Genomic DNA, 26,763 nt, shown 5'->3' with positions numbered 1-26,763 from the left:
GCCCCAAAAACATTGTACATATTTCAATTATTTAAAAAACGATGTCTTGCAGCTTTCGTCTCCCATAGCAACTATAATCCGATATTATAACAGAGCATTCGATGTTCTAATTTAATCTTAATTTCTGAATTAAAGAATCGGACACGGCTGACCTGTATTACAAAGAGTCAATTCGTTGAATTACGGTCGCAGTGAATCTGATTAGGACAAACGTTAGAACATTTTCGACGATTCTCTGTACAATTTTTTAGTTAGTCGGCATCATCAAATTTATGAGTAAGATAGACTTAGTCGAAGAAGAAAAAAATGATAGAATCTATTTCTCGGGATATGAGTTACGACTTTAAGAAAGAGAAGAATGTAAAATTGAAAAAATATCAATCGTACAATGTGCGAGTACATATGTATTATATATAAAAATAATATAATAAATAATAAAATAAAAATATATAGAAATAAAAATATTTGATATGTTCTCGTCCGCCGGCAATTTATCCTTGTAACGAGCGGTATAGTTTCGAAGAGACGCGAACGTCGAAGTACAATGGAGTGGGGATCTCGGTGGCTGTCGTCGTAATAGAAGCGAACTCAGTCGTTTTGCGGCGCGCAACCTGTTAGCGTCGTGGTATCGTGTACGGTGATATGATCTACGGTTTCGTTCCATTTAACGTTCATTTATACGATTTCTTTGTTCAAATAGAAATCTCGTAGTGTTTCGTCTGTTCACGATTAAAATCTAAAAAGTATTACTTTCACGCAAAGGGTAATTCGAAATTCATGTACCGATATCGTCGAAGGAAAGGATACGGATCGACACGCCAGGTCCGGGTTGACGAACCCTCTGTGAAAGAGGCGGACACGTCGGTTCCGTAAAAATGCAGCGCGTCGTTGGAGCATTTGGTTAACACGCAATATACCTGCAAGTCGCGCGCGAACGATACTCGGCAAACAACGTTGTGAAAATCCAGTCAAACAAGGGAGCAGTTTATTGCGTTGCACTTGCAGTAGTAAGGAAACTGATCAAGAAAAGGAATTTCTCGGTATATGTATTCGGAAGAACGACAACAACGACGACGACGACGACGACGACGACGACGACGACGACGACGACGTATCGGCAGCACGTTGTTGGATCGCTGCCCTGGAGAGAATCGAGTTTCAATCTCGAATCGATGGATTTTCAAACTCAACCGACCAAACTTATATATAGTACGAGCGATCGTGCCTTGCGAAGTAACCACTTTGCATCAGGCAAAAATATATCGTGAATTCGTACAACGTGTTTAATAACAATACATCTGATTGATCGTTGATCGTTCGATCGGAATCCAGTGATATGTGCGAAGAGAACCGAAGCCAGGAAGGGACGCGAAGATAGGAAACGTGCGTGCTGAATGAGTGGTGTGTCAGTGGGAACGATTTCGTTTATTTTGTGTCGATAAAAAGATTCGGAAGCCGCTATATTGGAGAAGAAGCGAGAAAGCGGCGTGCCGCTCTTCTGTGTACCGCGGCAAAGGCGATCGTCGCAGCCCGAAAATGTAAGTTCTCTCTGAATCAGTAGGTTACTACATTTCTAGAATGAATATCCGTTTCCGGTGCATTTCGAACGTCCGGTAAGTGCAACTGTATTTGTGACGCGTTTCTGAGAACGAAGTCATCGCGATACGATACGATACGTTATACGTAGAGTATATACACGTTCGAGTGTAAATCTTTGCTAGAGATTTAAAACCGTTTGCCACAAATACAATTTTCCGGAAGGTGAACGTTTTGCGAAAGAACTATCTCCTGCTGCGAAACGCTAATTCATATTCCGCAAGAAAGTTGGGTTAATGTCGAGGAATACCGGTAGGTGAAGGTCACCGTTGTTCACTGGACGCCAATACCGTAGTACCAGTGAATTCGTGGCGCTGCAACACATACATACATACATACATACATACATACATACATACATACATACATACATACATACATACGTATATACGTTTGTAAATACGTACGTATGTACGTAACTACATCATATACGTATATATGTATGTATATACGTATATGTAGCGTAGATTTTCTGCTAATCGAGTAGCGATTTCTCATTTAAATTTTTATAGTGTATTATATATTTTTTTCTTTTGCCATTCGCAGAGACTTATTGAAAGAACGAAGTGTATACTTCTTCGCGTAACGGCTTTTCCAATGCCTAACCTTAACCACGATTTTTAACTCTTTTCAGTCTCCAATTCTCCAACTTTTTATTTTGAAAGTGCTTCTTCTATAATCGTAACCAGTGTATTTCGTTCTGTGAACGTGAGTGTGTAAGGTAATTTTTCACGATAATTGTACGGATTGGTCGTTTCATTGACTTGAAATGGAATATTCGAGGGCGTGATGCGATTCGATCGACCACCCACGTGTCTGCGAAATAGCGTTAACGAATTCGTTCTTGTTTAACATTTTAACAGAATAGATTAATCGAGATAAACGATTTCGTATTTTTGTCACGATCGGCGTAACGTCGAATATACTTCTAATATATTATATTTATACGTATACGTATATTTATACTGGTTAGAGTCGCAAATACAGTTGACCGTCCAGTACATTTTACGATCAATATGTATTTTTACGAAAAAGCGGTGAAAACGAACGTATCCCAATGTAGCCATTCCAGGGAGAGAAAACTTTGCGCGTAGCGTATAATGTTATTGTATTCTCAGCACGTATAGGCATTGGGAGTTCGTTATTACGCCTACTTCCGGTGGTCAGTTCATGGCGTGGAGTCGCTCAAGCTTTAACGGGCTGCTCGAATATTTCAAGTATACATATATTTCTCTCGCGATGGAAAATTTGAACGTGTTCCATGCGTTTGTTTAACATATACGCTAAAAAAAAAAAAAAAAAAAATAGCCGAAAAAATACCTACATTTGTGTCGATTTAAAGCATATTCTAGACTATGCGTATCTGTATAGAAATTTCCGGATGCTTAGAAACACGGACGAGGAAAAATATACCTGAACCGAATGGTTCGTGTGAAAGGCCCAACCTACTATTTGAAAATTCCGAAGAAGAACGCCAATCCCAGATGGAATTTTAGGACAGCTGCAGGCGCATACCTAAGCCATACCCAGGCAGACTTGCCTCGGGTCTACAGATATAATAGGCCCGTAAAGTCGATCCCTCGTCCTAACTCCACTCCCTTCGAAATTGATAGATAAAAATTACTCCGCTTTTGCTCAGATTGTAATCGAAGTAGAACTCTCGTTTAAAAACATTTTGCCCGCTAACTCGTACAATATCAACGACTTTCTAAACTCCTGACCACAGAAGTGGAAAATCTTTCCGTTTACCGGTAGATGACTTTACTCGATCCAGTTGTTTAAAATCATCATGCCCGAGATGTTTGTTCGTCGATTGTTGCAACACAGTCCCATTACTACTATATCCACGAGACACAGAGAAGAAGCGGAATGTTAGCGAGTAAACGTGTTTTTCCTGAACGACCTATATCGTGGATCGCCTAGGGCCTAGACTGTTTCCTGCAGCAATAACCTTCCCACTAGAGACGAATATATCGTCGGTGATCGTATGCCGGTGTTGGGTTGACAGGATACAGGTTCTTTAAAAGTAATCAAAGGCAATTAATTAAAGCCGGATGCGTCGATTGACCTCTGAATAAGTTTGCCAGGGTTCGAGCACCGGAGATTTGGCCCTTTCGTTCCAACTTTCGAGCTTGTTCTTCGTCGTCGTCGGCCACTGAAAGCGATCATGCTCGATCTAAACGCGTCCACAAACTCGTTCCATATCGAAGATCGAAGAAATTGTATATAATCGTTGTAGCAGATACAAAACACCGATCGTAAGGTCGTAAGTACATCTAAGCGTAAAAACAAGATAAAAATAAATTCGTTTTTTTCACAACACTGTCTGCCGCCGTCTTTCCATCTATTTACATTTCTATTTCGATTTGTGGAAAAGAGGAAAAATTAAGATGGGAAAAAAAAACAGAAGAAAAAATACAAATTCAAATCGAAATAAGGCAACGAAAGGATCGAATATCCGCGCGACAAAATTCTCGTAAATGATCGTCGTTGGAATTCCAGGTCGTCGAGGGGAGCGAACTCTACCTACCTATACACGATAGAGCATATGCTAAGCGATACATGTAAAATAAAAAGAATCGAAATAGCGAAAGGACAAGCTAGAGCAGTCCAGCTCGTAGGCTGAACGATATGCGACACGGGGATCGATAATTGCGACGAAATATATAGAATTTAGTGGAAACAACGGAACGAGCGATTCTCGCTGGGAAAAATCGAACGCGAACGCAATACCTATGCACATATGTATATACTGTTATATCACAGCGTGCGGCTAACTGTAAAAACATCGAACAAGGTAGTAGATGAACGTCTAGCTACTTACGGGCAGCGTTGTCACCAGTGCGTACGCTCAAGTACGCTGCGTCGGAAAAGCACCGTCACCTGACACGCGAGCGACCACGAGACCCCTTGCCGAGAAGTTTGCTTCTCTCTGCTAGGAGGAATAGCGGCTCACCATCTCATTCACCGACTCTCGTTTTACTTGTTTTATGATTTGCAAGTGCTGCTTCGTCTCGCACCTGGAACGCTGTATATCCGTATAATTGCGAAATAAAACGACGATCTATGCCATCTTATACGAAGTTTAGCATCTCGAATACGTTCAGGATCGCCCTACGATCTACAACGGCGAAGCTTTCGTCACGCGATTCGGTAAAGTCGCCTGATTTTATTTTGGCTTTGGTGAACGCCTGCTTTCACGATCCTTTCGTCGAAATACGCGTAACTCGCGCGCTTATCCGTTACGAAAGTAACCGTGTCTTGGAAGAAACGTTCCACTTGTCTTTTTACGGAGGTGCGAATAAAACGCACGCGTAGCATGGTAGTACGTAGCGGTTTCGATGATTTCGAAGCGATTCAACTTCCCGTTGGGGAACGCGAGTTGACTCGCGTCTCGCCACAGCTTTCCAAGCGATTCCAACCGTTCGGCTCGACAATGGTAATTTTAATTTCGTGGTCGCGCGTCGATCTTGCTCGCGTTCAAATTCGCGAGCGATTCGCGTTTAAGGACGGTGCCGTATTAGGTCAGTAACATTCGGGTGTTTCTCGAGGTGGAACGAAGAATAATAATAAGAGGAATCCAGCAGCCTCCTCCTTCCTCCTTATCCTCGATTCTCTCAGTTGGGTTAGGCTTGCCCCGAGTGACTCTTCGAAGTAACGGCATCTCGGACGGCATCCTCTTCCTTCTCGTTCGACTTTGCGCCTCCGAATACTCTCAACGTTCGCATTCACCGACAACAAGCTCCCCTCCGCCTTTCTCTTTTTTTTCTTCTTCTTCTGCTCCTCCTTTCCTTTTTCTACTCACTGGCACGCACGCACGCTGCGTTACGCGTCAAGGGACGTGCTTGCTTGTGGATCGTGAATGCATCTGAGAATCTCTTTCCGGCTGTGAAAGTTTCTTCCCTTGGATACGCCATGTCTGCACCTACGAAATACTTCATCGATAAGAGACGTTTGCGCGTAAAATACGTGAACGCGTCAAATCGATTTTCTATCGTTCTCGATCCCTCGATGACGTAACGCTCCGAGATGAGTAATCGCTTTTCGACCAGTGACTATTGGTATCGTATGTAATCGATGAGAAAGTTTACGTCGAACTTCGACTAACGATAATTCCTTCCACGAAAATCAACTCGAACAGCGACCAAAGGGTCAAACGAAACGGCATTCGAACCTTACGTTTGTTCGCGCGAACAAATTGTCGAAGCATGCGTTGCGTCGACGAGTAGCGGACGTTTCAGCGTTATATATCTATCTACGCGTTGAAACGCGTCGTTTCTCGGGTTTCTTCGGCCGATGCCAGGAAATCTATGTAACGAAGAAATCGTAGAAACGAGACGTTTCGCAAATCGGCTTCACCGCGCGTCCCGTTTCAATTTTCTGGGTCATGGTGCGAGCACGGTGCTCTTTCTCGGCCTTTCTATTTCGGTGCACTCGACTCCTCGTCGTCCAGCTTGTCTTCGCGTCATGCGTTAACCTCGCGCGAACAGAAACACCAGGTTTTTGTATCTTCGATTCGCTCGGTCGCCACGGGAGTATCTTCTCGCGAGCAATTTCGATAAATATCCGAAAAGGCTGTGACATTTCTTCGCGTTCCTACGACTCTGAACAGGTGGCGCGCGACTCGAAATTCCGTCGAAATCGAATCGAGTGGATCGATTAGTCGAAAGAAAACCGTGAATCGAGTGAAGTCTCCGACCACGTTATTCGACCGTAGTTCGATCGACGCGATGAATGAACGGTTGCCTTCCTTGTTAGAATGCGACGAACGCGGGCCAACTGTTGGCGATAAACGCGGTTTTGACAAACGCCCGTTAGATTTCAGGGGTGAGAATCGAGTGACATTCGAGCAAGGTACACCCGTGACGAGATATCGTGGCGGCGATGGCTTTCACTGAGCCTACTAACTGTCCCAGAAGATAAAACGGCACGAAACGAGCAACGTAGTAGCGCGACAGTATACCTAACCTTACGACCGTTTGCTGCGATTCGATTTTACGAAACTCGCCTTACATCGAAATTCACGGAGAAACGAATATTTTCTGGCAACGTGTCCAGATAAAAATCGGCACTTGCGGACGACGACAGTGGAAAAGGGAAAGTGGAGAAAGACAAAACGCAAACGACTCCTTGCTTTTCATGATTCGAGTTATTACGCTATCTCTTGTAATTCTCGTTCCCGCTTTCACCGTTTTCGCGGAAACAGCCGATCCCAAGGAGAACGCATGGACAATACGTAGTTTGCGCGTAAATCGTAATGCCTTTGTAATCGTTCATCGTTAAAGTAGGAAGCAAATTTACGAACGAACTTTGGATACCTTTTACTGGAAAGTTGGAGATCGGAAAACCAAATGTACGGCGGTGCATAATAAAAGGAAGCGATAGAACGCGAATAGATTCCGATAGGAATTGCGCGAAGCGGCCGATGTTACGCGATCTTGGTTGCATCGAGTACCGGACACGAATCGTTACGCGTCGAACCTTTCGTCGTTCCAGCGGTGCTCAAGAAGATCGCTTCCAGCCGATAACGAAGCTGGTTGCCCTACCAGCGGAACGCCTATGAATAAGTCGGTTTCCTTGCGTAACGCATCCTCGGACATGCCGCGCCGCGATCCTCTTCCTTCGTCTTTCGTTGATATTTTCTCGTGGTACTCGGAAACGTCGCACGTTCAAAAAAAGAGAAACGGTTCCTTTCGCGTCGCTCGTGATCCACTGCCTCTCTTTCTTTCGTGTTGACGCGCCAACGACTCGTATCGTCAGCCGTCGTATATACAGTCGTATATACATATCAAGACGTTGTTCGTCGTCCTTGCCATTTTGTCCTTTCTTCCTTCTTTTTCTCTTTCTTCGCAAACAAATACACAAGACGGTGCATCGCTGGGCTTTCGCGATCCATTAAACTACATATCGTGTAGCGCGTGGATAGGCCCGCTGTGAGAGTAAAACACGCTGCGACTCGGTCAAGCTCGATTCCTATTCTTCGAATAATCGTTTTACGGGTAAAAAGAAATTCTTGTTCGAATAGAAATCGCATCGAGTAAGCTACGTCGTTGATTAAACGGTCGCGCGGGGGTTAGGTAGGTTAGGCAACTATGGAAGAACGGGTGAAGAAGGAGAGAGCGAGCCGAGGGGCGGAGGGAGTGTAGGGGAGGACTTCCGGTGCTCAGGGCCGTAGCTCGCCCTCAGCGTTTATTCTCGACTCCCTTTCTCCGGGCAGTACAAAGGACTCTCTCCGGATCGTCTCGAGAAGCGTCGCATCATCGCTAAACGTGTCTCGAAAGGAATCGCTTTTAGTTTTTCGAAGAGATAAGGAAGAAACCATTCTCATCGACCAGACGAGACGAACATGCGTGCTCCTCTGTATTTCTAATATCTTCGATATTTTACGTTTTACGTAAGTGCGAGGTTATGCGTTACAATACGTAGCGGAAGCAGGATAATTTTCAAGCCGGTTGCGTTCAATGCCGTAAGTAGATCTCGTTTGAAATCTCTCGTTTAGATTAGGTTCGAGGGACCACTCGATGATATAGCGTTACGTATCCGATGGATATAAAACGGAGAGCGATCGTAAATCATAGTCTGTGAAAAAGGCATTCGATACCAGCGCGGCCGCGGCTCTGCGTTCGACTAGCATTAATCGTAATTAGAACTCGAGAAGCGTTAAAGCAGCTGTCGGTGTGTGTCGCATCGATCTCACGATTTACATCACTCCGCATACAATGCAAGTACGAAGTTTTCTTTATTTTTCGAACAATAGTTTCTTCTCCGATGCTCTTCGCACTGTATTCAAACACGTAAGTCCTTTGTCTGTCATAGACAAACGAATCGGGGAACGACCGAGAATCCTTTGCCTTTTTTCCTCGTCCGAATATCGGTAAACTCGTTTGCTGTCGTATCGTACGTATAGTACGATAAGGAGCTATCGTACGTTTCGAATAGCGGCTTCTCGTTCCAACGAAAAGCTCGAATACGTTCGAGTTGAAATAAACAGAGACTCGTGCGTCGTCGCGTCCGCCTTTTCAGACATCGAGCATGCCTTTGTTTCTCAGCGGGAGCCCGTTACCTTCTTCTCTTCCCATTCCCGTTTTCTTAGATTCCAGATCGCACTTGCCACCCCATCGACGTGATTTCTTCCCGGTTAAACGTTGAACCATTTCGCGGCTCTTCGTATCGATAGACATCGAACAAATATGGAAACTGTGAAATATAGCGAGCACGATAGATGGCCTGCGCGTGTTTATTCAAACTTGACTCTCCATCGTCCTTCCATCGGCTGCTAGGCAACTTACAATTATCGGCGTTGTTCGTTTAGAGTTTCGAAGTTTCAAAATTGTCCTCGTAAGACGATGTTAGTTGCGCGTAGATATCGACGCGCCATACCTTTTCGTAGGATGGATTTTCCAAGGCAGAGAAGAGAAACGATTCTTTTGGCGGGTCATCGACGAACGAACGTCTCGCTCCCGAAAAACGATCGCACCACGGAAACGAGGGTAACGACCGAACGAACGAACCGAATGGCTGTGTATTCTCAGGCGAGTTACACTCACCGCGTGCGGACTCGTTGCGTGGACGGCTGCCAACTTCTCTTCACGATTCTCGATTCCATCGCGAAGGGTCAACGATCGAACGCTCCTTGTATTTCGCAGCGAGAAAGAATCTATCGAACGCGATTTATCGAAACGAACGGTCTCCGATTACGTTTCGAGTCGGACGGACCGTGACCGAGTACGAAAACACGCGTGGCTCGTATCTCGTATGTATCGTTCGCATCTTTGCAAACTCGACGCGTGGTCGCGTTCCAACTCCACGTTGGCCCGAAATATCATATTATTTTTATCGCGAACAATGCACGACAATGATCGCGATACGAACGTACATATTTATAGATGGTCCGTTAAAAATCACGTATCCGGACCACGAAGGTGCCGAACGAACAGGCTCGTAGTACGGGACCGGTCTTTTAATTCTTTCTTTTTCTCAGTCGCTCTCTCGCTCGATAAACGCCCTTCGTACTCCTGAACGTGCTTACGGACGTACTCGTACTCATTGGCATAGACCACCGCTGCTTTAAGAGCAACGCTGTGCCACAAAACGTCGTCCTGTCGCGTCGGTGGACGACGTAAATACGCGATCAATGAAACTGGCAATGAAATATCGCGTATTTATTCGCTCAAAATCAATGAGTAGAACAGCGTATATCTTCGTGAATGGTACAGGGTGGGGTTGGTAACTGGTGGTACAAGCGGAAAGGGGGTGATTCTACGCGAAAAAAGAAGTCGAAAATATAGAATAAAAATTTTCTTTTTTAATTTTTTTTTTAATTTTTTTTTTTAATTTTTGTAAAAATTTACAGTGAGCTCCGTTATAACGAGACGCGATAAAGTGCACGCGTACCGACCGACGATTCAAAGTCGATTTTCTCGAAAACAAAGCCTCGAACGAAAAATTCTTATTCTATATTTTCGACTTGTTTTTTCGCGTAGAATCACCCCCTTTCCGCTTGTTACCACCAATTACCAACCACCCTGTATATTATGTCTGCGTTATATTTACGAAGTAAAGTTTGCTCGTGAAAAAAAAAAAAGAAAATAGAAAAGCAATTGAAACGAGACAAATGGGCGGAAAGAGGAAAACAAAAGGGTCAGGAGGTTGAAATTGAAATCGAAAACGCAGAGAGAAATCGTGGCATATGCCAGAACCTTCTGCAGTGGAACGAGAGAATGAACGCAGAGGATCGGCTTTGCGATCGCCATATGTTCCCTCGAGTATCTTCGATTCGCTAGGATCGATTAGCGAACGTACTAATTCACCGTCGCTTCGACGTATCGCTAGAAATTCGTCGTACTTTTTACAACGCAAACTTTTTCCACGTTTCTTCCGACGTTTTATCGTTCAAGTTGATCGCGTTCGATTTTCACGAGTTGTTCGAAGACGGAATATATCTCGCGAGTTCCTCTTTAAAATTCTACTTTCCGATTCGCGTATAATCGTATCGCGTCCTAACCGAATTACCTTCTTCGTTCTACGATAGCGTTCAGGTTTGCCACTTTTGCCGATGCACACGTGTAATCCTACGATCAAACGCGCAACCTGCGATCGGTGTTATAGGACCGTGCGCCTATTTATTAGCCTATCTACCATATTAAGGAGGTATTCTGGTCTAGAGGCACGAATTTCGCGCGATTTTTGAAGCTCTGTACAAGCGAAAGAAAAAATATTTTTGCTATCCTTCTTCTTAGCATTTGTTTATTGATATTTCGAGATTACGTAAAAAATTCACCGAAGAAAAAAACTCAATATTTAAAAAGTTACGAGCTGGCAAAGTGGGTGCTGCCAGAAAAAACGGGGTGTCGTGGCGTGCACGATATCAACCCTTCTGGTCATCCGAAACAAAAAATGCGAACGGATTCTTAGTTAGTATGGATGCCGCTATCGTCTGAGTCTTGGAAAAGTCAATACAACATTTCTTCACAAAATGACGGCCGTTTGAAAACAAATTTCTTATTTCGCACGGGTTTTTCGACAATTCCGAACGTTTAAAAAAATAGTAATATTAAAGATTTTGAGCTGAGCGTGGTCCGGACGATAGACGAGTATATAAGGAATATTCGGACCAAATTTTAAATAAATCGGTTCGTTAGAACTTGAGATATCGTGCACGCCAACTTTCGAGCAAAACGCGTTTAAAGTTTTGAGACGTAGGTACTCGGACAGCGTCTACCGTTTATTGCACGTTGGCCCCGGTCGGACCGGATCAGATGCTGCGTCACAAAAACGACTGTAACTCATAAAATAATGGAAATTTTGAAAAATCCTTTTAAGGGCATATTCTTGAATGTCTAAACTTTGGAAATACGAACAAGAAAATTTTCGATCTTTTCAAATTTCTAGACCAGAATACCCCCTTAAAGGAATAGTGCAATGCCTGATTGAAATGTGCCGTCGATGCGTTCTCTTTCGCGATCGCGAAATCATCGATCGAACGATCGGTGTTGGCACGCGTGGGTCATTCCGGCGGAACCGTGCCGTTTGCGCGATATCGCGCTCGATCACCGAGACACGAAAAATGTGGCGCTGAGATAACAGCAACCAATAAGTTACGTATAACGCGCTCTTTGTCCACCGTATCTCTGCCGTTCTTCTTTTCTTTTTGTTCCACCGGCCACGGCGATCTGTCACGAATATTCGGCCGCGTTCCCCCGTGAAACCGCGAACGTACCAAATCAGCGCGCATTCTCCTTAGAGACGTTTGAGGGAAACGAGGAAACGGTGCGTGCGAACGATGCAAGCTCGATAAATTTCGTGTCGTGCTTAGCATCGAGTTGGTCGTTATTTTTAGTCGATTAATCGTTCCAGCCGCGTTTCATTCCCCTCTTTTTCGTTCGAGTACGAAGAAAAAGGAAGTCGTTGACCCGATACGTCAGCCTTGCGTAACAAAAGCTTTACACACGTGACCCGTACGTTAATCTTCGTATGTACGCATGCCGACCGATACCAGAGGAAAAGAAAGAAAGTGACGACAAATGCGTCTGTGGGAGCCTGGTCGGGTCTGTGCCACGAAACCGATAAACGCGATACGGACGGACGACGAGGTACCGAAAATTATTCCAGCCCGTTTCGTCTCTCGTCGTGTCTCTTTTACCTCCTGGGAGATCCGAATGCCCCTTTAGCTTCACGTTGTCCTACGTTACAACTCGTCGAGCCTCCTACGTTGTTCCAAAAAAAGAAAACGATCTACCATCGCGCGTTGCTCGCCTACGCGTATACTACGTACGTAGATTCGTTAAATTCTTCTAGCGGATTAACACACGCTTCGACCAAACGTACGAAACAATTAGCATCTCGTTTAAATAAATACGTCGACTCTGCGAAAACGTTGGGCGAAAGAGTCGCGTTGTCCGTCACGTAACCGGTGTACACGGTTACGTAGGATTCTATTGGCACATCACTGATGATAGTACAAGATCAAGATCGAGATCAGGCAAAGCAGGGACGAAGGGGAGGGGGGGGTCGTGCATTACCTCCATCCCTACCGTACCCCTTGGTCGAAACACGTCGGAACACGTTGATACACGACGTAACATTCATTCGCGATCTTACCGTTGTCAACCGTAGATACTCTCTTGTTCGTCGGTGAGTCAGTCGAGCGACAGAGTTGGTGCAAAGCAGTGGCGATTCACGATTCGGGGAGATATCGATGCCGATTAAGATCAAGATCGTGGACAGCTTAATGGAGGCGGTGATACGACTCACGCCGTCCCCGAAGAAGAAAAGCGAGATAAATTACGCGAAAGCGAGCAGAACCGCCGTCGAAAACGCCCGAAGGATGAAAACGTGTGCAGAGGCGTGTGTATGCGAAGCGTGGGAATATCTGGAAAAGACACGACAGGTACAATGCGGCGGGATGGTTTCGAATTTTGCAATTAACGCAAAGAAGCGCGTGTTCGTGCAATTTCGAGCGCGATTATGGGCAATTGGAAAAAATAAACGGGTACGAGGATAAATAGGCGCGCGAGGGCGGTTCGATGGCAGGGCACTCCGGACGCGCGTTACATAAGAAATACCGACGTTTGAAACGGGGTTTGTGTTAGGCCATACATATACAGTTATATAGGTAACCGGGAGAAAGAGAGAGAGAAAGACAGAGAGAGAGAGAGAGAGAATAGTTGGAAAGGAACAAGGATCGCTTTGAGACCCGATCCGCGTACGTATATTCCGACTGACTGCTCTTACTGCTCTTAGCCATCGGATGGGATGACTCACGAGCCGAGGAGAAGAAACTGCGCCCGCCTCCGACCAGATCCCGCATTCCTCCTCGATTGTCCCAATTTGAAAGAGCGCATTCCTGAAAGCTTACTAGCGCGGGTCGCTGCAGGACGCACCGACGTATCTCATCATCTTCTTCTTCTTCTTCTCTTCTTTATTGCAGCGTCGTTGAAGAATATCGAATTTATCGGGGTCGCGATATTCGTCACCGATACGTCGATTCGCATCGACGCGATATATATCCGAAGTACGCGTTCGTTATCTCGACGACGATACGATATTACCGTAGCAAGATCGTAGTTAACTCGGCCAACGTAGAGTGGAACGCAAAGTCGCACCGATTTATATGGAAACATGTGGTCACCATGCGCGTTCGGTAGCTCGCGACGAGAGAGCTTCCCCTAGCGAGAGCACAGTCCCGTCTTTCGATTAACCAACAAAAAAGCGTGTAATCGCTCGGCTGGGGACCACGCGCAGACCTCCTTTGCGTAACATACGCCGTGGGGATCTTTCCTCGTTATGATGAACGCGTTTATCGAAAACGCTGAAACGCAAGATAGTTGTTTGCCACGCGATTTTCCATGCGTCGTCTCATAAATAACCGCGTATACGCATATACCGTATACCGTCCGTATTTCCACTCGTTCGACGCAAGACGATCGACAAAGACGAACCGAGAGAAGACCGACCGGTCGCAAGTTCGTTGTCCCGACTTCCTTTTTCCTTCTCCCTCTTCCCTCTTTCCTCCCTTCTTTTCGGTTCTGCGCCCCTGTCTTCATTTCTTCCTTTGCAAATGTTACACGTAGATACGGCGACGACGACGGAATTTCACCGACGCGCAGTTCATCGTTCCTGACTCTGTCAAACTCTGTACAAGTACGTATTCCGATTGATGGTTCCGCTCGTACGAACGAGCACAAGTCGAATCGCGTCGGAATTATCAACGCGCCAAGTTTGCTTCGAAATGTACTTAATCGATAAAGGCACACGCTCGCGATACCTGCTCGTAGCATACGCCGTTAACATTTCGAGGACCGTATGCTCTGACAAACGGAAATCAGTCTGAATTGGCGCATATTTTTGCAGCGATCGAGAAGATTCAAAAGGTGGCTCGGCAAGTTCGTTTCGATTTACATTTAGATTCGATATACGACCATCGAATTATATAGGTACCATTTTGTTCCACAACTTTTCTCCATTTTTCACGCCACTTGAATATTCCATTCTTCGAGAATCTCTTAGGTGGCTCGGCGAGGAACTTCCCAATATGATTTTTTATGTCGATCAGATTCCTTAAAAATCGAAACGAAGTTCCTGAGTAGCATTTAACAGGCGTAATATTTTATTAAAAATCAGCAAGCTTATTTAAAGATACTTCTAGTGACGTTTTTTCGTGTGATATGCTTGGAAACAATTTGCCCGATGCAGAGACACTGAGCAAAATTAATTATTTTATTAGATTTCTTAAAAATCGGAACGAACTTTCTGAGCAACATTTGAAAAGCATAATATTTTATTAAAAATCAGCGAGCTCGTTTAAAGATACTTCTAGTGACGTTTTTTCGTGTGATATGCTTGGAAACAATTTGCCCGATGCAGAGACACTGAGCAAAATTTATTATTTTGTTAAATTTCTTAAAAATCGAAACGAATTTTCTGAGCAGCATTTGACAGGCGTAATATTTTATTAAAAATCAGCAAGCTCGTTTAAAGATACTTCCAATAACGTTTTTTCGTGTGATATGCTTGGAAACAATTTGCCCGATGCAGAGACACTGAGCAAAATTTATTATTTTGTTAAATTTCTTAAAAATCGAAACGAATTTTCTGAGCAGCATTTAACAGGCTTAATATTTTATTAAAAATCAGCAAGCTCATTTAAAGATACTTCTAGTGACGTTTTTTCGTGTGATATGCTTGAAAACAATTTGTCCGATGGAGAGGCACTGAGCAAAATTTATTATTTTGTTAAATTTCTTATAAATCGGAACGATCTTTCTGAGCAGCATTTGACAGCGTAATATTTTATTAAAAATCAACGAGCACGTTTAAAGATATTTCCGGTGACGTATTTTCGTGCGATATGCTTGGAAACAATTTGTCCGATGCAGAGACACTGAGCAGAATTTATTATTTTGTTAAATTCCTTAAAAATCGGAACGAACTTTCTGAGCAACATTTGACAAGCATAATATTTTATTAAAAATCGGCAAGCTTATTTAAAGATACTTCTAGTGACGTTTTTTCGTGTGATATGCTTGAAAACAATTTGTCCGATGGAGAGGCACTGAGCAAAATTTATAATTTTATTAAATTCCTTATAGATCGGAATGATCTTTCTGAGCAGCATTTGACAGGCGTAATATTTTATTAAAAATCAGCAAGCTTATTTAAAGATACTTCTAGTGACGTTTTTTCGTGCGATATGCTTGGAAACAATTTGCCCGATGCAGAGACACTGACCAAAATTGATTATTTTATTAGATTTCTTATAAATCGGAACGATCTTTCCGAGCGATTAATATTATTAAATCTAATATATTGATAACATTTTCGTATTATTCAAGCGTGTAATATAAAAACACATTCGTAAGATTTTGTCTATAGTATCCATTGTTTTTATTTAACAGTGGTTAACGTTTCCATAGGATACCGCATAAAGTATGTAAGATTCGAATTCGCTTTTAAGATCGCAAAGTGTCAAGGTTCCCTTGTCGTTGCTTGCGATTGTGCGCGTGACTTTAAAAAGGAGACCGGATTCGAAACGAAAATTTTCAGCAAGCGATGCGCGCGTGCGGCGATAATGGTGATAGACGTAGGTAGCATCGATTCGAACTTGGAACGTTGGCCTCGGCTATGAAACTAGCAATCGCGTCGAATGACGAATGACGCGAGCAGAGGGAGGCGGTAAGCAGATAGTAGGCCGTTATCTCGCAGAAGCCGCACCACTTTCTTTCAATGAATTCGCAGTCAATGAATTCGCACGATTAAAATAGATAATTACCCGTTGGTTGCGTACAAGCTAGTTGCATACGGTTGCATCGCGGTTGCAATCAACGGACGGAAACCAGTAGAAAAACCAGTATTTTACCATGGTAATGGCGCTCGATGTTATTACAATCTCTCGCTGGCAACCTCGTTTACGATCCCAGAAAGGGGCGAAATAATATTCTATCTAGCGTGGCTTTATACGGCCGTGCATTTACGCTCGAGGGATCCGCGAAAAATGCGTGCGATTCCTTTCCGCAACCAACGTCTGACGGAAAACTCGCTTAACAGGGAACAGCGATTGTTGTGAAAAAAGGCAATTGTTTCTTGGTTCTCGTTCCCAGAGAACAGCCATTTGCCATTATCGCGAAGCTCGATTAAATATTTCCAAGAGCTTGCTGCCGCTGGCGATGGTTCGCGTGGTTAATCATCCGGGACTCGCGGAAGGGAACCGACGTCGCGTCACCTCCGGTCGAATGAATCGAGAAACGATGAAAATTCGTGGACGCGATTTCCACCGTACGGAACTCGGCGAAGACTTTAAAGAAAGGAAAGGAAAGACGAAACCTGTAAAGCGTGTGCGCGCATTCTTCGCGCGCGACACAACAGCTTCGCGATACGCTCTCGTAGACCGTACGAAGAATGCCAAGCCAATTTACATAACTAGTTCGGATGATCGGCGTCCGTTTCGCGCAACACCTAGTCGAATCTACTACTACGTTATACGCGCCTGTACACGGCTACACCCGCGTTTTTATTCGTATTTTTAAGTCGCGTGCCGTCGCTCGCCTAATTCTCCTACAACGTCGTAACATAACGCATCGTATTTTCGTTCGCAGGCGCGAGCCAGCGTCCTCGAATCTCACCAGCGCGATCGTTATCGTGTAACATATCTAATACGTGTGGCCGGTGTGTATCGCAGCCGCCAGCGATATCATTTCAACGTTATCGCAAGGAAGATAAGCCTGGTCGACGGAAAATCGTAACGTTTATCGGACGAAATCGTAGTCCCTTTCATCGTGGCGTCGTAACTGTCGTAATAACGTTTTCGGGAATTGCGTTACGGCGAGAAACACGTGCGAATATCTTTTCTCGAGACCGATTACGACAGAGCAGATATTATTGGCCTGCTCCACTTTTTTTCCCTCGATCGTGTTTCCTCGTTACGCGGAAAATATCGTTGCTGGTTTCGGGCGATGAAAACGGACAGAACGGTGCAAGTAGAGCTGCTTAGGTGTATTGCTTTTTTACAGCGTTGGACAAAAATTCGCGTGAACGATATACCCGTGTCCAAGGAGTCGCCGAGGTTCGGCCAGCGCGGTTTCCATTTACGTTCTTACGATCACACGTACGCGAACATCGTGTCACGGATAGATTCGACGATACGGCCGCGATGAACGATGGTTCTGCGGTTACACGCAACTCGAACGTTCCCACAACGCAACGCGTGTACGTAAAAGTCGTCGTACAGGTTCTTCGGTGCGCCTTCGATCGTTTCTGTCTCGTCTTTAACGACACGACCCTGGTCGACGAACGTCCAGCAATTCGATACTCGAACCGACGCGACACTCCGTTCCGTTCGTCGTTCTACCACGTGTTACGCATGGCAGAATGTTTACGAAGCGTCCAGGATAGAGAAAGCTTCGCATCGCGATTTTGCAGAATCAGAGCGGAGGAACCTTTCGAACGAAAGAAACGAAAACGTTAGCTTCCGACACGGACTGGCCTGTGCCGACATCCGGCGACGAGACAGGCTCGTCACACGGTTGACAGGATTCCGAATTCCCTTCTCTTCTACTTGTCTCGGTTTCGCCATCGTTCGCAGGTTCTTTGCAAGTACGTGCATACTTAGCGTGCACGCGTTTTGCCCATATACAGGGTGGTTGGTAACTGGTGGTACGAACGGAAAGGGGGTGATTCTACGCGAAAAAACAAGTCGAAAATATAGAATAAGAATTTTTCGTTCGAGGCTTTGTTTTCGAGAAAATCGACTTTGAATCGTCGGTCGGTACGCGTGCCCTTTTATCGCGCCTCGTTATAACGGAACCCACTGTAGATTGTAGTTGTCTCGATTGAAAAATTAAAAAAAGAAAAGAAAATTTTATTCTATATTTTCGACTTGTTTTTTCGCGTAGAATCCCCCCTCCCCCCTCCCTTTCCGCTTGTACCGCCAGTTATCAACCACCCTGTATATACGTACGTTTGTTCGATTTGTTAATTCGAAGCGTACGCAGACGACAGTCGCAACAGTAACGAGAAGCAGCGTGGTTAATATCTCATCGGCCGAACAAATCACGTAGAATTCTGAGAACTTTCGCACGGTGTATAATCTCGTTGGAAAAACACGGCGAAGCATAGGCGCACGCGCTTGCCTACGAGATTCGACGACGAATCAACGTTTCACGGTCGCGATCGCCGCGTAAATACCATTCGCTCCGATTTTAAAAACGCTAGACGGGGCGAGACGACGGTGACGAAGCACCGAGGCGAAACGGAACCGACGAGGTCGAACGAGAGAACGCGTGGAATGCAACAGGCCACCGGGACAACCGGCGACGATGATCGTTTGCGCCAAATACCTTGAAACCATCTCGATCATCGTCGCTCCGTTAGCGCGCGTCGCGGTTTCTTCCTCCGCGGATCCTCGTTCGTATTCGATCGTTCTTGATATCTGAATCGGTGGCCTTCGCCGCGCAAAGCGTTCGTGGCGTTGCGTGGAGCTCGAGATCCAGCGAGGGACGCGGGTGAAACGCGCGTGCGCGTCATCGATTAATCCTGGTTTCGATCGTTCGTAGCGTACAAACTACGAGATACCGGTTCTCTTTGACAATGGAAAATCGCCCATTCATCGAACGCATCTCGCAGTGCTGAACAAGAGCGGCACGCCCGCTTGTAAGTACGCGTCGTGATTCACCGACTGTCACGATTCTCCCTATCCGCGCGCGCACTCTTCGAACCACCTTGTTATCAGCGTGCAAATACTAGAAAATACTACAGTTCTATGCCTGTGCCATAGATTTCGTCAACGTGAGAACCTCGTGGTGGTAAAGGATAAGGAAGTAGCTGGAGTCGGAGAACGACGATGCCGAGTGGCAGAGCGATTTGTCGGATCCGATCGGAGACTTGGTCGCGCGAATAATTTCCGTCGCACGTACTTGCGCTCGTAGCTACCGTTTTCTTCGCAAAAAGACTAGCAAAGTACGAAACCCACGAGACACGGTCTAGATGCGTAGGCGCGTGCTCGCGTAGAACGTGCACGCGTAAGTAGGAATCTAATTAGCCGTCCTACTTTGCGTCGCGGTTCGTCTTCGCGTAAACCACGCGCACGCAACGATCTCCACGAACATCCGGAACACATTTACTTACTTTCGGTCTAACGATTTCGCCCTCTTTCGTCGAACGCCATTCTCAACCTTATTTTACGCTCTCGGTCGATCGTTGTTGACAGAATGAAGAGATGATCGCAAGCCTACCGATACACAGCGGCGGCGTCGGCGGCGGTGGAGGAGGAGGAGGAGGCGGAGGAGGAGGAGGAGGTGGAGGCGGAGGCGGAGGTAGCAGCAGTGGGCCGAGTAGCCGCGTGGGTCGTGGTCTGGCCCTTCATAGGTCAAATTCGAGTTTAGAGCTTCCTCACAGTCCAACGGATCCTGGGTCTCGCGTACCGGAACCTCCCCTGAGGAGGGAGTATGGATCTCAGGGTAAGTGGCGCGTACGGCGTTACCGCGTAAGCCAAAGGAGCAAAGATTTCGATAAAAACCGATTTCGCGTGGTCGAAACGAGAGTCAAAGGTCGAGGATTTCACCCGCAGGAAGCATCGATGTAGTGGCTCAATCGGTAACGGTCGGAGAGAATTTGTTCGCGATGCTACAAGACTTGAGGCCGTCGACATCGGTGCCGACGGCGACTACCCCCCAGGCATCGGATCAACGGTGTTCGGTTGGCATGGAGTACCTGAGACGCGTGCCAGACGGGCAAATGGTCGTCGACACGGACGAAGTCTGCGGCCCGACCGGTAACTCCAGTCCCAAGTTACGATTGAAGCTGCAGAGATTGTGGGGAGCGAAGGCCCAGTCCCGGCCCATGGAGGAGAGCTGCAGCAGCCCCGTCGGTGTTTCAGCCGACGTGGAGGAGAGGCACAGAAGGCGAGCGTTCGCTCACTACGATTGTCAGTCGCTCACCGCGAATCTCGGCTACGCAGCCAAGCTGAGAGGTATTCTGCTCGCCAGAAGAAGGAACACCGCGACTGGCGCCTCAGCCGCGAGTTCCTTCAGAGCGTCGACTCCCGACGAGGCGCCGGAAGAGGACGCCGGTGACGGGAGAGGTAGGTAGCAGCCCAGAATTAGATCATACGTGATCGGATAACGCGATCGCTCCAGTCAACTTCTCGCTTTTCCGCGTAGGTAACAATTTACTGGAATCGTGTCCCTTCTTCCGGAACGAAATCGGCGGCGAGGGAGAACGGGAGGTGGGCCTTACTCGATCCTCTCCGGGCAATGGAGTTCACAGACCATCTTTGTCGTACGGTGTCGCGGTTTTGGAACCAGCGCCGGGCGAAACATCCTGGAAGCATAGCTGTCCTCTGCAGAAACGGCCGCTACCTATCGAGAGCATCGACGAGGGTGCTCATTATTACAGACGGTATTTTCTCGGTAAGCGTGAGACGCGCGACGAACGATCGACTCGCGACTTATCGTAATCAACGAGTAACGACGACGTCGACGTGGTTTGCTCAGGTCGAGACCATCAGAATTGGTTCGGTATGGACGAACAGCTGGGTCCGGTTGCCATCAGCATTCGAAAGGACGCCAATCAGTATAGAATAATAGTTCGTACGTCCGAGTTGTTGACGCTTCGCGGTTCGGTCCCGGAAGAAGCTCTCGGTGGCATAAGGCCACAGGGCAGGTTACCGACCCGAGAATTGCTGGAGTTAGTCGCGCCGGAGGTTCAACTCGCTTGCCTCCGTTTAGGAACTCCCACCGCCGACGAAGCTTTGGCTAGATTGGACGAACAGGGACTCTCTAACAAATACAAAGTGGGCGTTCTTTACTGCAGATCCGGTCAAAGAACCGAAGAAGAAATGTACAACAATCAGCACGCCGGACCTGCTTTTCTCGAGTTTCTCGATACCATCGGTGAGACCGAATCCACGCAAAAAATCCCTTCTCCTTCTTCCTTTCGTCGTATCGTAATTCGACGTACTTACGCGCGTGTTACGTTGCATGTGTACGATAGGTCAAAGAATCAGGCTGCGAGGATTCGAAGGGTACAAGGCCGGTTTAGACACGAGAACCGATTCGACCGGCACCCACGCAGTCGCCGCGACCTATAGAGGGGCGGAAGTAACTTTTCACGTGTCAACGATGCTACCCTTTACGCCGAATAACAGACAACAGCTGCTCAGGAAGAGGCACATTGGAAACGATATAGTCACGATCGTTTTTCAGGTAAGCTATATTCGCTTGCGTGACACGGGCATCGATCGTCCAACCATACTCTGTGTGACACACGTGCGTTGTTCGGTATAATAGGAACCTGGTGCGCTACCGTTCAGTCCGCGAAGAATACGCTCGCAATTTCAACACGTTTTCATCGTGGTCAGAGCGGTCGACCCATGTTCCGACAACACTCAGTACAAGGTAGCCGTTTCGAGGAGCAAAGAAGTACCGATTTTCGGGCCACCAGTTCCTCAGGGTGCCACGTTCACCAAGGGAAAAGCGTTCGCCGACTTTATCTTGGCGAAAGTGATCAACGCGGAAAATGCCGCGCACAGGTAGCAAACGATATTACGCGTTAGATTGCAAGATAGCGACGCAAACTTTTCGTAATTGTCCTTTTCCGTAGATCCGAGAAATTTGCCACCATGGCGACTAGGACGAGGCAAGAGTACTTGAAGGACCTCGCTAGCAACTATTCTTCTACCACGATGGTCGACACCGGGCAAAAATTTTGTAAGTTGTTTTCCGATCGTACGATTTCCACCTTAATCTTGACCTTCGCCTTGACCTCCACCTAAGCCTCAACTCCGACAACCCCAACCTCGACTTGGTCCTTTCGAACGAACAATCCACGACTTATGTTTTCGTACAGCTATGCTGTCGTTCAGCAGCAAGAAGAAAACGGCCGTACGTCCGAGACTATCTTGCGACGCTTTGCAGCGTGGCGCGATATGCTGGCAGGTGATACTGGAAGATAGCAATCAGAACACGGATTCCTATCTAGGAATAAGCGTGGATACGATCGTCCTGATCGAGGAACACTCCAGACAGATCGTATTCGTTACTCCGTGCGCCAGCGTACTCGGATGGCATGCTCAAACAAACAGGTGCCGATTTTTTAGTTTCTCGATTCAGCACGATGCACTTGTACGTAAAACGCGCACGACGCGAACGAAACTACGTTGTGTATTCTAATTCGTTCGCTGTGTTACAGCTTGAGATTGTACTATCATCAGGGAGAATGCATTACGATTCACGTGCGAGGCGATTATGGGGAAAGGGACGAATTAATGGAGATAGTGGCACGTCTGCGAGCGGTAACTCCAGGATCCCCGGCCACGGAACTCTCTTTGAAGAGAAACAGCCTGGGACAGTTGGGTTTTCACGTTCAACCGGACGGTGTGGTGACGCAAGTCGAAAGTCTGGGACTGTCTTGGCAAGCGGGATTGAGACAAGGGTCTAGGCTCGTCGAGATCTGCAAAGTAGCCGTGTCCACATTGAGTCACGATCAAATGGTCGACTTGTTGAAAACGAGCGCGCAGGTCACTGTGACAGTGATACCGCCCAACACCGACGGTAATCCCAGGAGGTAAGAGACACGAGACTAATTTCCTGTATTCGTCGACGTCTCATTTTCTCGCCCCTTTCTCGCCTGCCCCCTTATTTTTCGTTCTCGCGTCTTCTGTCATTCGTTGTTTTTTTTCTTTTTTCGTTTGCTGCGAAAAACAGAGGATGTACGCTGCAAAACTGCCAGTATTTGTCAACGAACTACGAAGGTGACTACGAGAATGTAACCAGTCCCGATAATACGCCGACTCAGCAGACAGCCATGTCTCATCAGAGACGTTACGAGCGATCGTTCAGTCCGCCACGATCGAGCAACAGCTCCGGCTATGGGACAGGATCTAGTTCTAGGTCGTTCAACGATCCACGCTTCCCCATGGAGGGTACAATGACCAGTAGTAGTAGCGGGCATAGCAGCAACGACGATCGTTGGTAAGAATAATACAGCCGTGAGTTTAAATAGCGCGAGTATTAGTTTAAAACTAGACGTCTTTCCCGTTTCTTGCGGTCAGGTACGAGCTTTTGGAGCCACAAGACCAAGAGGGCACTGGGTACCGTACCAGTACCGGTACTCCTCCACCACCCCTTCCAGTCAGGCAATCCTTCCAGATGATCGCTTCGAAGTCCTCGTCCCAGAGGAAAGACAAGGAATCGCACTATGCGAGTAGCAAACAGTTTTCAGAGAATTCGAAACATCATCACGGCCAGCAACAGCAGGATCATTATGCGAAAGATGGCAATTACGCGTCATCGAAAGCGGTACAGGCTGATAACAATGCGAGACACGATAGTTATCAAAGGCAATTGGATAACGTTCATCGTTCCAGTCAGGATCACGTTCCGTCGAGTTACGTGAAACTTCAAAAAGAAAAGTACGAGATTAGCAAGCAAGAAAATCTGTACGCCTCCCAGAGGGAACTTCAGAAAAACGATATGCACTACGTTACTCACCAAAAGTTGAACACGTCGAATTCTTTGCCTTTAGCGCAGAACGCATCTTATAGCCTGCCAAAGTCTAGTAGTAATAACAATCTTGGATCTAGATGCAACGAGTACGAGCAGCAGCAACAACACGACGGAAAATTGGAAAGAAATTCTAAATACGATGCGCAAGACGAAAAGGTGCTGCTGCTGGATCGAACGTCGTCCAAGTACGAGCAAGACGCAAGAGCCCACGAGAAGAGAACAGCGACGATCAATTACGAATATGCCGAAGAGATATACGAGAGACGAAACAGCAAATACGATATGGATATCGGCAAGTATGAGATTGAATGTCAACACGGCGTTGCCGAAAGGAAGCACGCCGGCAGCGGCAGCGGTGATAGCGTGGAACAAAATCGAGAATCGATCAGATACGAATTACCGCACGAATTTAAAGTCGGCGAGAAGGTTACCTGTCTAAAAACTAGCATCAGCGAGAGACCGGTCCCTCACAAGATAAACGTCGAGTATCGTCAGACGAAAGACTTTGCCGCGAGCCTTCCACCGGAAGTTAGAATTGGCGATACCGGTGGTAATTGCCTAGAGGTGGCTACTCTACCCAGCGAGGACGAACTATCGAACGGATCTGGAAGCGTATCGCCTCGACTGAGAAGAGCAACGAACAAACATCGACCCGGAAATCTGACCCCTTCGAGCGCTGGTTCGAGGAATCAGAGTCCCAGGCCGAAAAGTGCAGGAGTACGAAATTCTCATAGAAATTCCGCGAATTTAACTTCGAGCACTCTTCAAGAGGATCTGATGAAGCTGATCAACCCCGATTACATGGCCGACGATGATCAAATAACGAACAATAACGTAACCGGAAACGCACTCGTCGCCAATCACAATTCGAACAAGATCAACAACAATATACTCGAGATTCAAAACAGGTGTAGATCGAGAGAAAATTTATGCGGCAACGGCGGCAATGCGTTGACCGTTCTACCAACGAACAGCCAAGAGAACGGAACCGGATCCGAAGTAATTCTAACGATGGCTAGACCGGCCACGGTCATTTCGAACGCAAGCACCGCGTCCAGTCCTGCGCCGAGCGAGAACAAGTTGTCGAAGGAAGAGAGGTAAGCACTGCTCATCGGTATACTACTCTACCGTACAATATCGTACCATACTGTACCGTACAGATACGATAGATGTTCGAACTTCGCTTTTCTACATTATAGAATACACTATGTGTGTGTGTGTCTGTAATCTCTGAGTTTAGATTGTCACCGCGTGTTACCAAACCTACCCATTCGATTTCCAAAGCACCGACCAACTTGACGTCCGTCAAAGACGCGAAAAATCATAACGATACGGACGTGGATCGTTGGCAAAATCACCACGTGGATTCTAGATCAAAGCAGCACGCCCAAGAGTGGTCCGACGACAGACTTATCGATGGATGCAATACCATCGCGTAAGTTTAGCGACGCGACGTTCAATCTCGTACGCGCTACACGATATATACGATGTATATTAATCGCCAAGCATTTTTCCTTCAAATTCTCTTTCTCTTTTTCTTTCCTCTCCAATCTACTACTCGACACGCCTGTTCCAATCAACCACCGCTTTTTCTATGTTTCAGAAATTCCGTGTCGGATTTGCAGTCCCATCTGTCCACGCTCGAGCTAAGAGTAGCCAGAGAGACACGCCGAAGGCTTTCCCTGGAGGACGAGGTGCGTCGTTTGCGAGACGAAAATCGACGCCTACAGGATGAAAGCCACGCGGCTGCGCAACAGCTTCGACGTTTCACCGAATGGTTCTTTCAAACGATAGACCATCAATAATTCCAAAATAACGAAATTCGAATATCTTCGTTCTAGGATAGTCGCGTCCGAACAATCGTTCGTTCTTTTCTTCTCTTTTCTTTTTCTCTCGTTCTTCTACGATCGTGCTGCAAAGTCCACACGATCACCCTTTTGTAACACCAGTATTATGCTAGTTTTGCGTTTCTTCGGATTTAAAGATTAAAGGGCGCGAATCAAAGGCGTACATCGTTCACGATATCGCGACTCGTGGTTAGTCTGTATCATAGATTTAGTCTTAGATAGTTATAAGGGTACAAAGTAAGTTACCATCGGATTGCGCTCTATCCAACTTCGATCGAACGTTTAAAACTAAGAGCTAGCGCGTAGATAAGAGATAGTAGCGGCGGTTTTAGACGCCGCGTGCATTCGGAGTAACGTTGCTTCGTTCGCGATGTGCGTTAATCACGATTACGCGTGTTACTTTGAAACGACCAAATATTCCTAGCTGTGTAAGAATCATCTTAATTCATTCGTAATTTATTACGTATTTTTTGTATCACCGTTAAGATTAAGGAATCATTTCCGTGCGTGTTCAGAAGTTGAAAAACATTCCTTGTTCACGAAACGCCATGTCGATCGTGTTTGCCTTGGTCAACCGAGGCGTATGCGTACGTTTGTCGCCAAGAAGTTTATACATTCTTCGCGAAGACAAAAAGACACGGCCCGTCGACGAGCAGTCTGTAAAAAACGATGAGACCAATCGATAATAAAAAGAAATGCACACCTCACTGAGAGGATCGTTTATTTTTTACGAGTACAAATACAAATACACACGATAAATGAAGATGGAATCGTTTCGAAACCTCGAGGAGGAAGATGGTAACGTGAAGAGAGGAGAAGGG

The 26,763-nt window shown here is 46.3% G+C and overlaps 1 protein-coding gene across 2 annotated transcripts; it reads left to right on the top strand.

Annotated features, from left to right (window-relative positions):
- The first annotated feature begins 465 nt into the window (after positions 1–465).
- LOC117232068 (signal-induced proliferation-associated 1-like protein 1) lies at positions 466–26,655 on the top strand. 2 transcript variants are annotated; one of them, XM_033491210.1, is made up of 14 exons: positions 467–1,538; positions 19,799–20,048; positions 20,159–20,671; positions 20,751–20,999; positions 21,084–21,482; positions 21,583–21,794; positions 21,879–22,120; positions 22,192–22,298; positions 22,438–22,672; positions 22,780–23,154; positions 23,295–23,561; positions 23,642–25,192; positions 25,336–25,530; positions 25,699–26,655. In XM_033491210.1, the coding sequence occupies exons 2-14, from the start codon at positions 19,808–19,810 to the stop codon at positions 25,898–25,900; spliced, it is 4,788 nt and encodes a 1,595-aa protein (XP_033347101.1). In that variant the 5' UTR covers positions 467–1,538; positions 19,799–19,807; the 3' UTR covers positions 25,901–26,655. The 2 variants fall into 2 exon arrangements, with proteins under 2 accessions (XP_033347102.1, XP_033347101.1); XM_033491211.1 differs by lacking the exon at positions 25,336–25,530 and having other exon boundaries at positions 466–1,538.
- Positions 26,656–26,763: the final 108 nt, after the last annotated feature.

Source organism: Bombus vosnesenskii, unplaced genomic scaffold, assembly GCF_011952255.1.
Source record: "Bombus vosnesenskii isolate JDL3184/JDL3185 unplaced genomic scaffold, Bvos_JDL3184-5_v1.1 scf7180000013277, whole genome shotgun sequence".
NCBI lineage: Eukaryota > Metazoa > Arthropoda > Insecta > Hymenoptera > Apidae > Bombus > Bombus vosnesenskii.
The sequence above is the reverse complement of the archived record's forward strand: the minus strand, read 5'-3'. Positions and strand labels throughout refer to the sequence as shown.

What these genes read in the sequence shown, in the direction of transcription:
- LOC117232068 (XM_033491210.1), top strand. Translation starts at nt 19,808, where the DNA reads ATGATCGCAAGCCTACCGATACACAGCGGCGGCGTCGGCGGCGGTGGA. An exon ending in GCGGAAAATGCCGCGCACAG is followed by an intron (nt 22,121 to 22,191) that starts GTAGCAAACGAT and finishes CCTTTTCCGTAG; the next exon opens with ATCCGAGAAATTTGCCACCA. An exon ending in ACCGACGGTAATCCCAGGAG is followed by an intron (nt 23,155 to 23,294) that starts GTAAGAGACACG and finishes TGCGAAAAACAG; the next exon opens with AGGATGTACGCTGCAAAACT.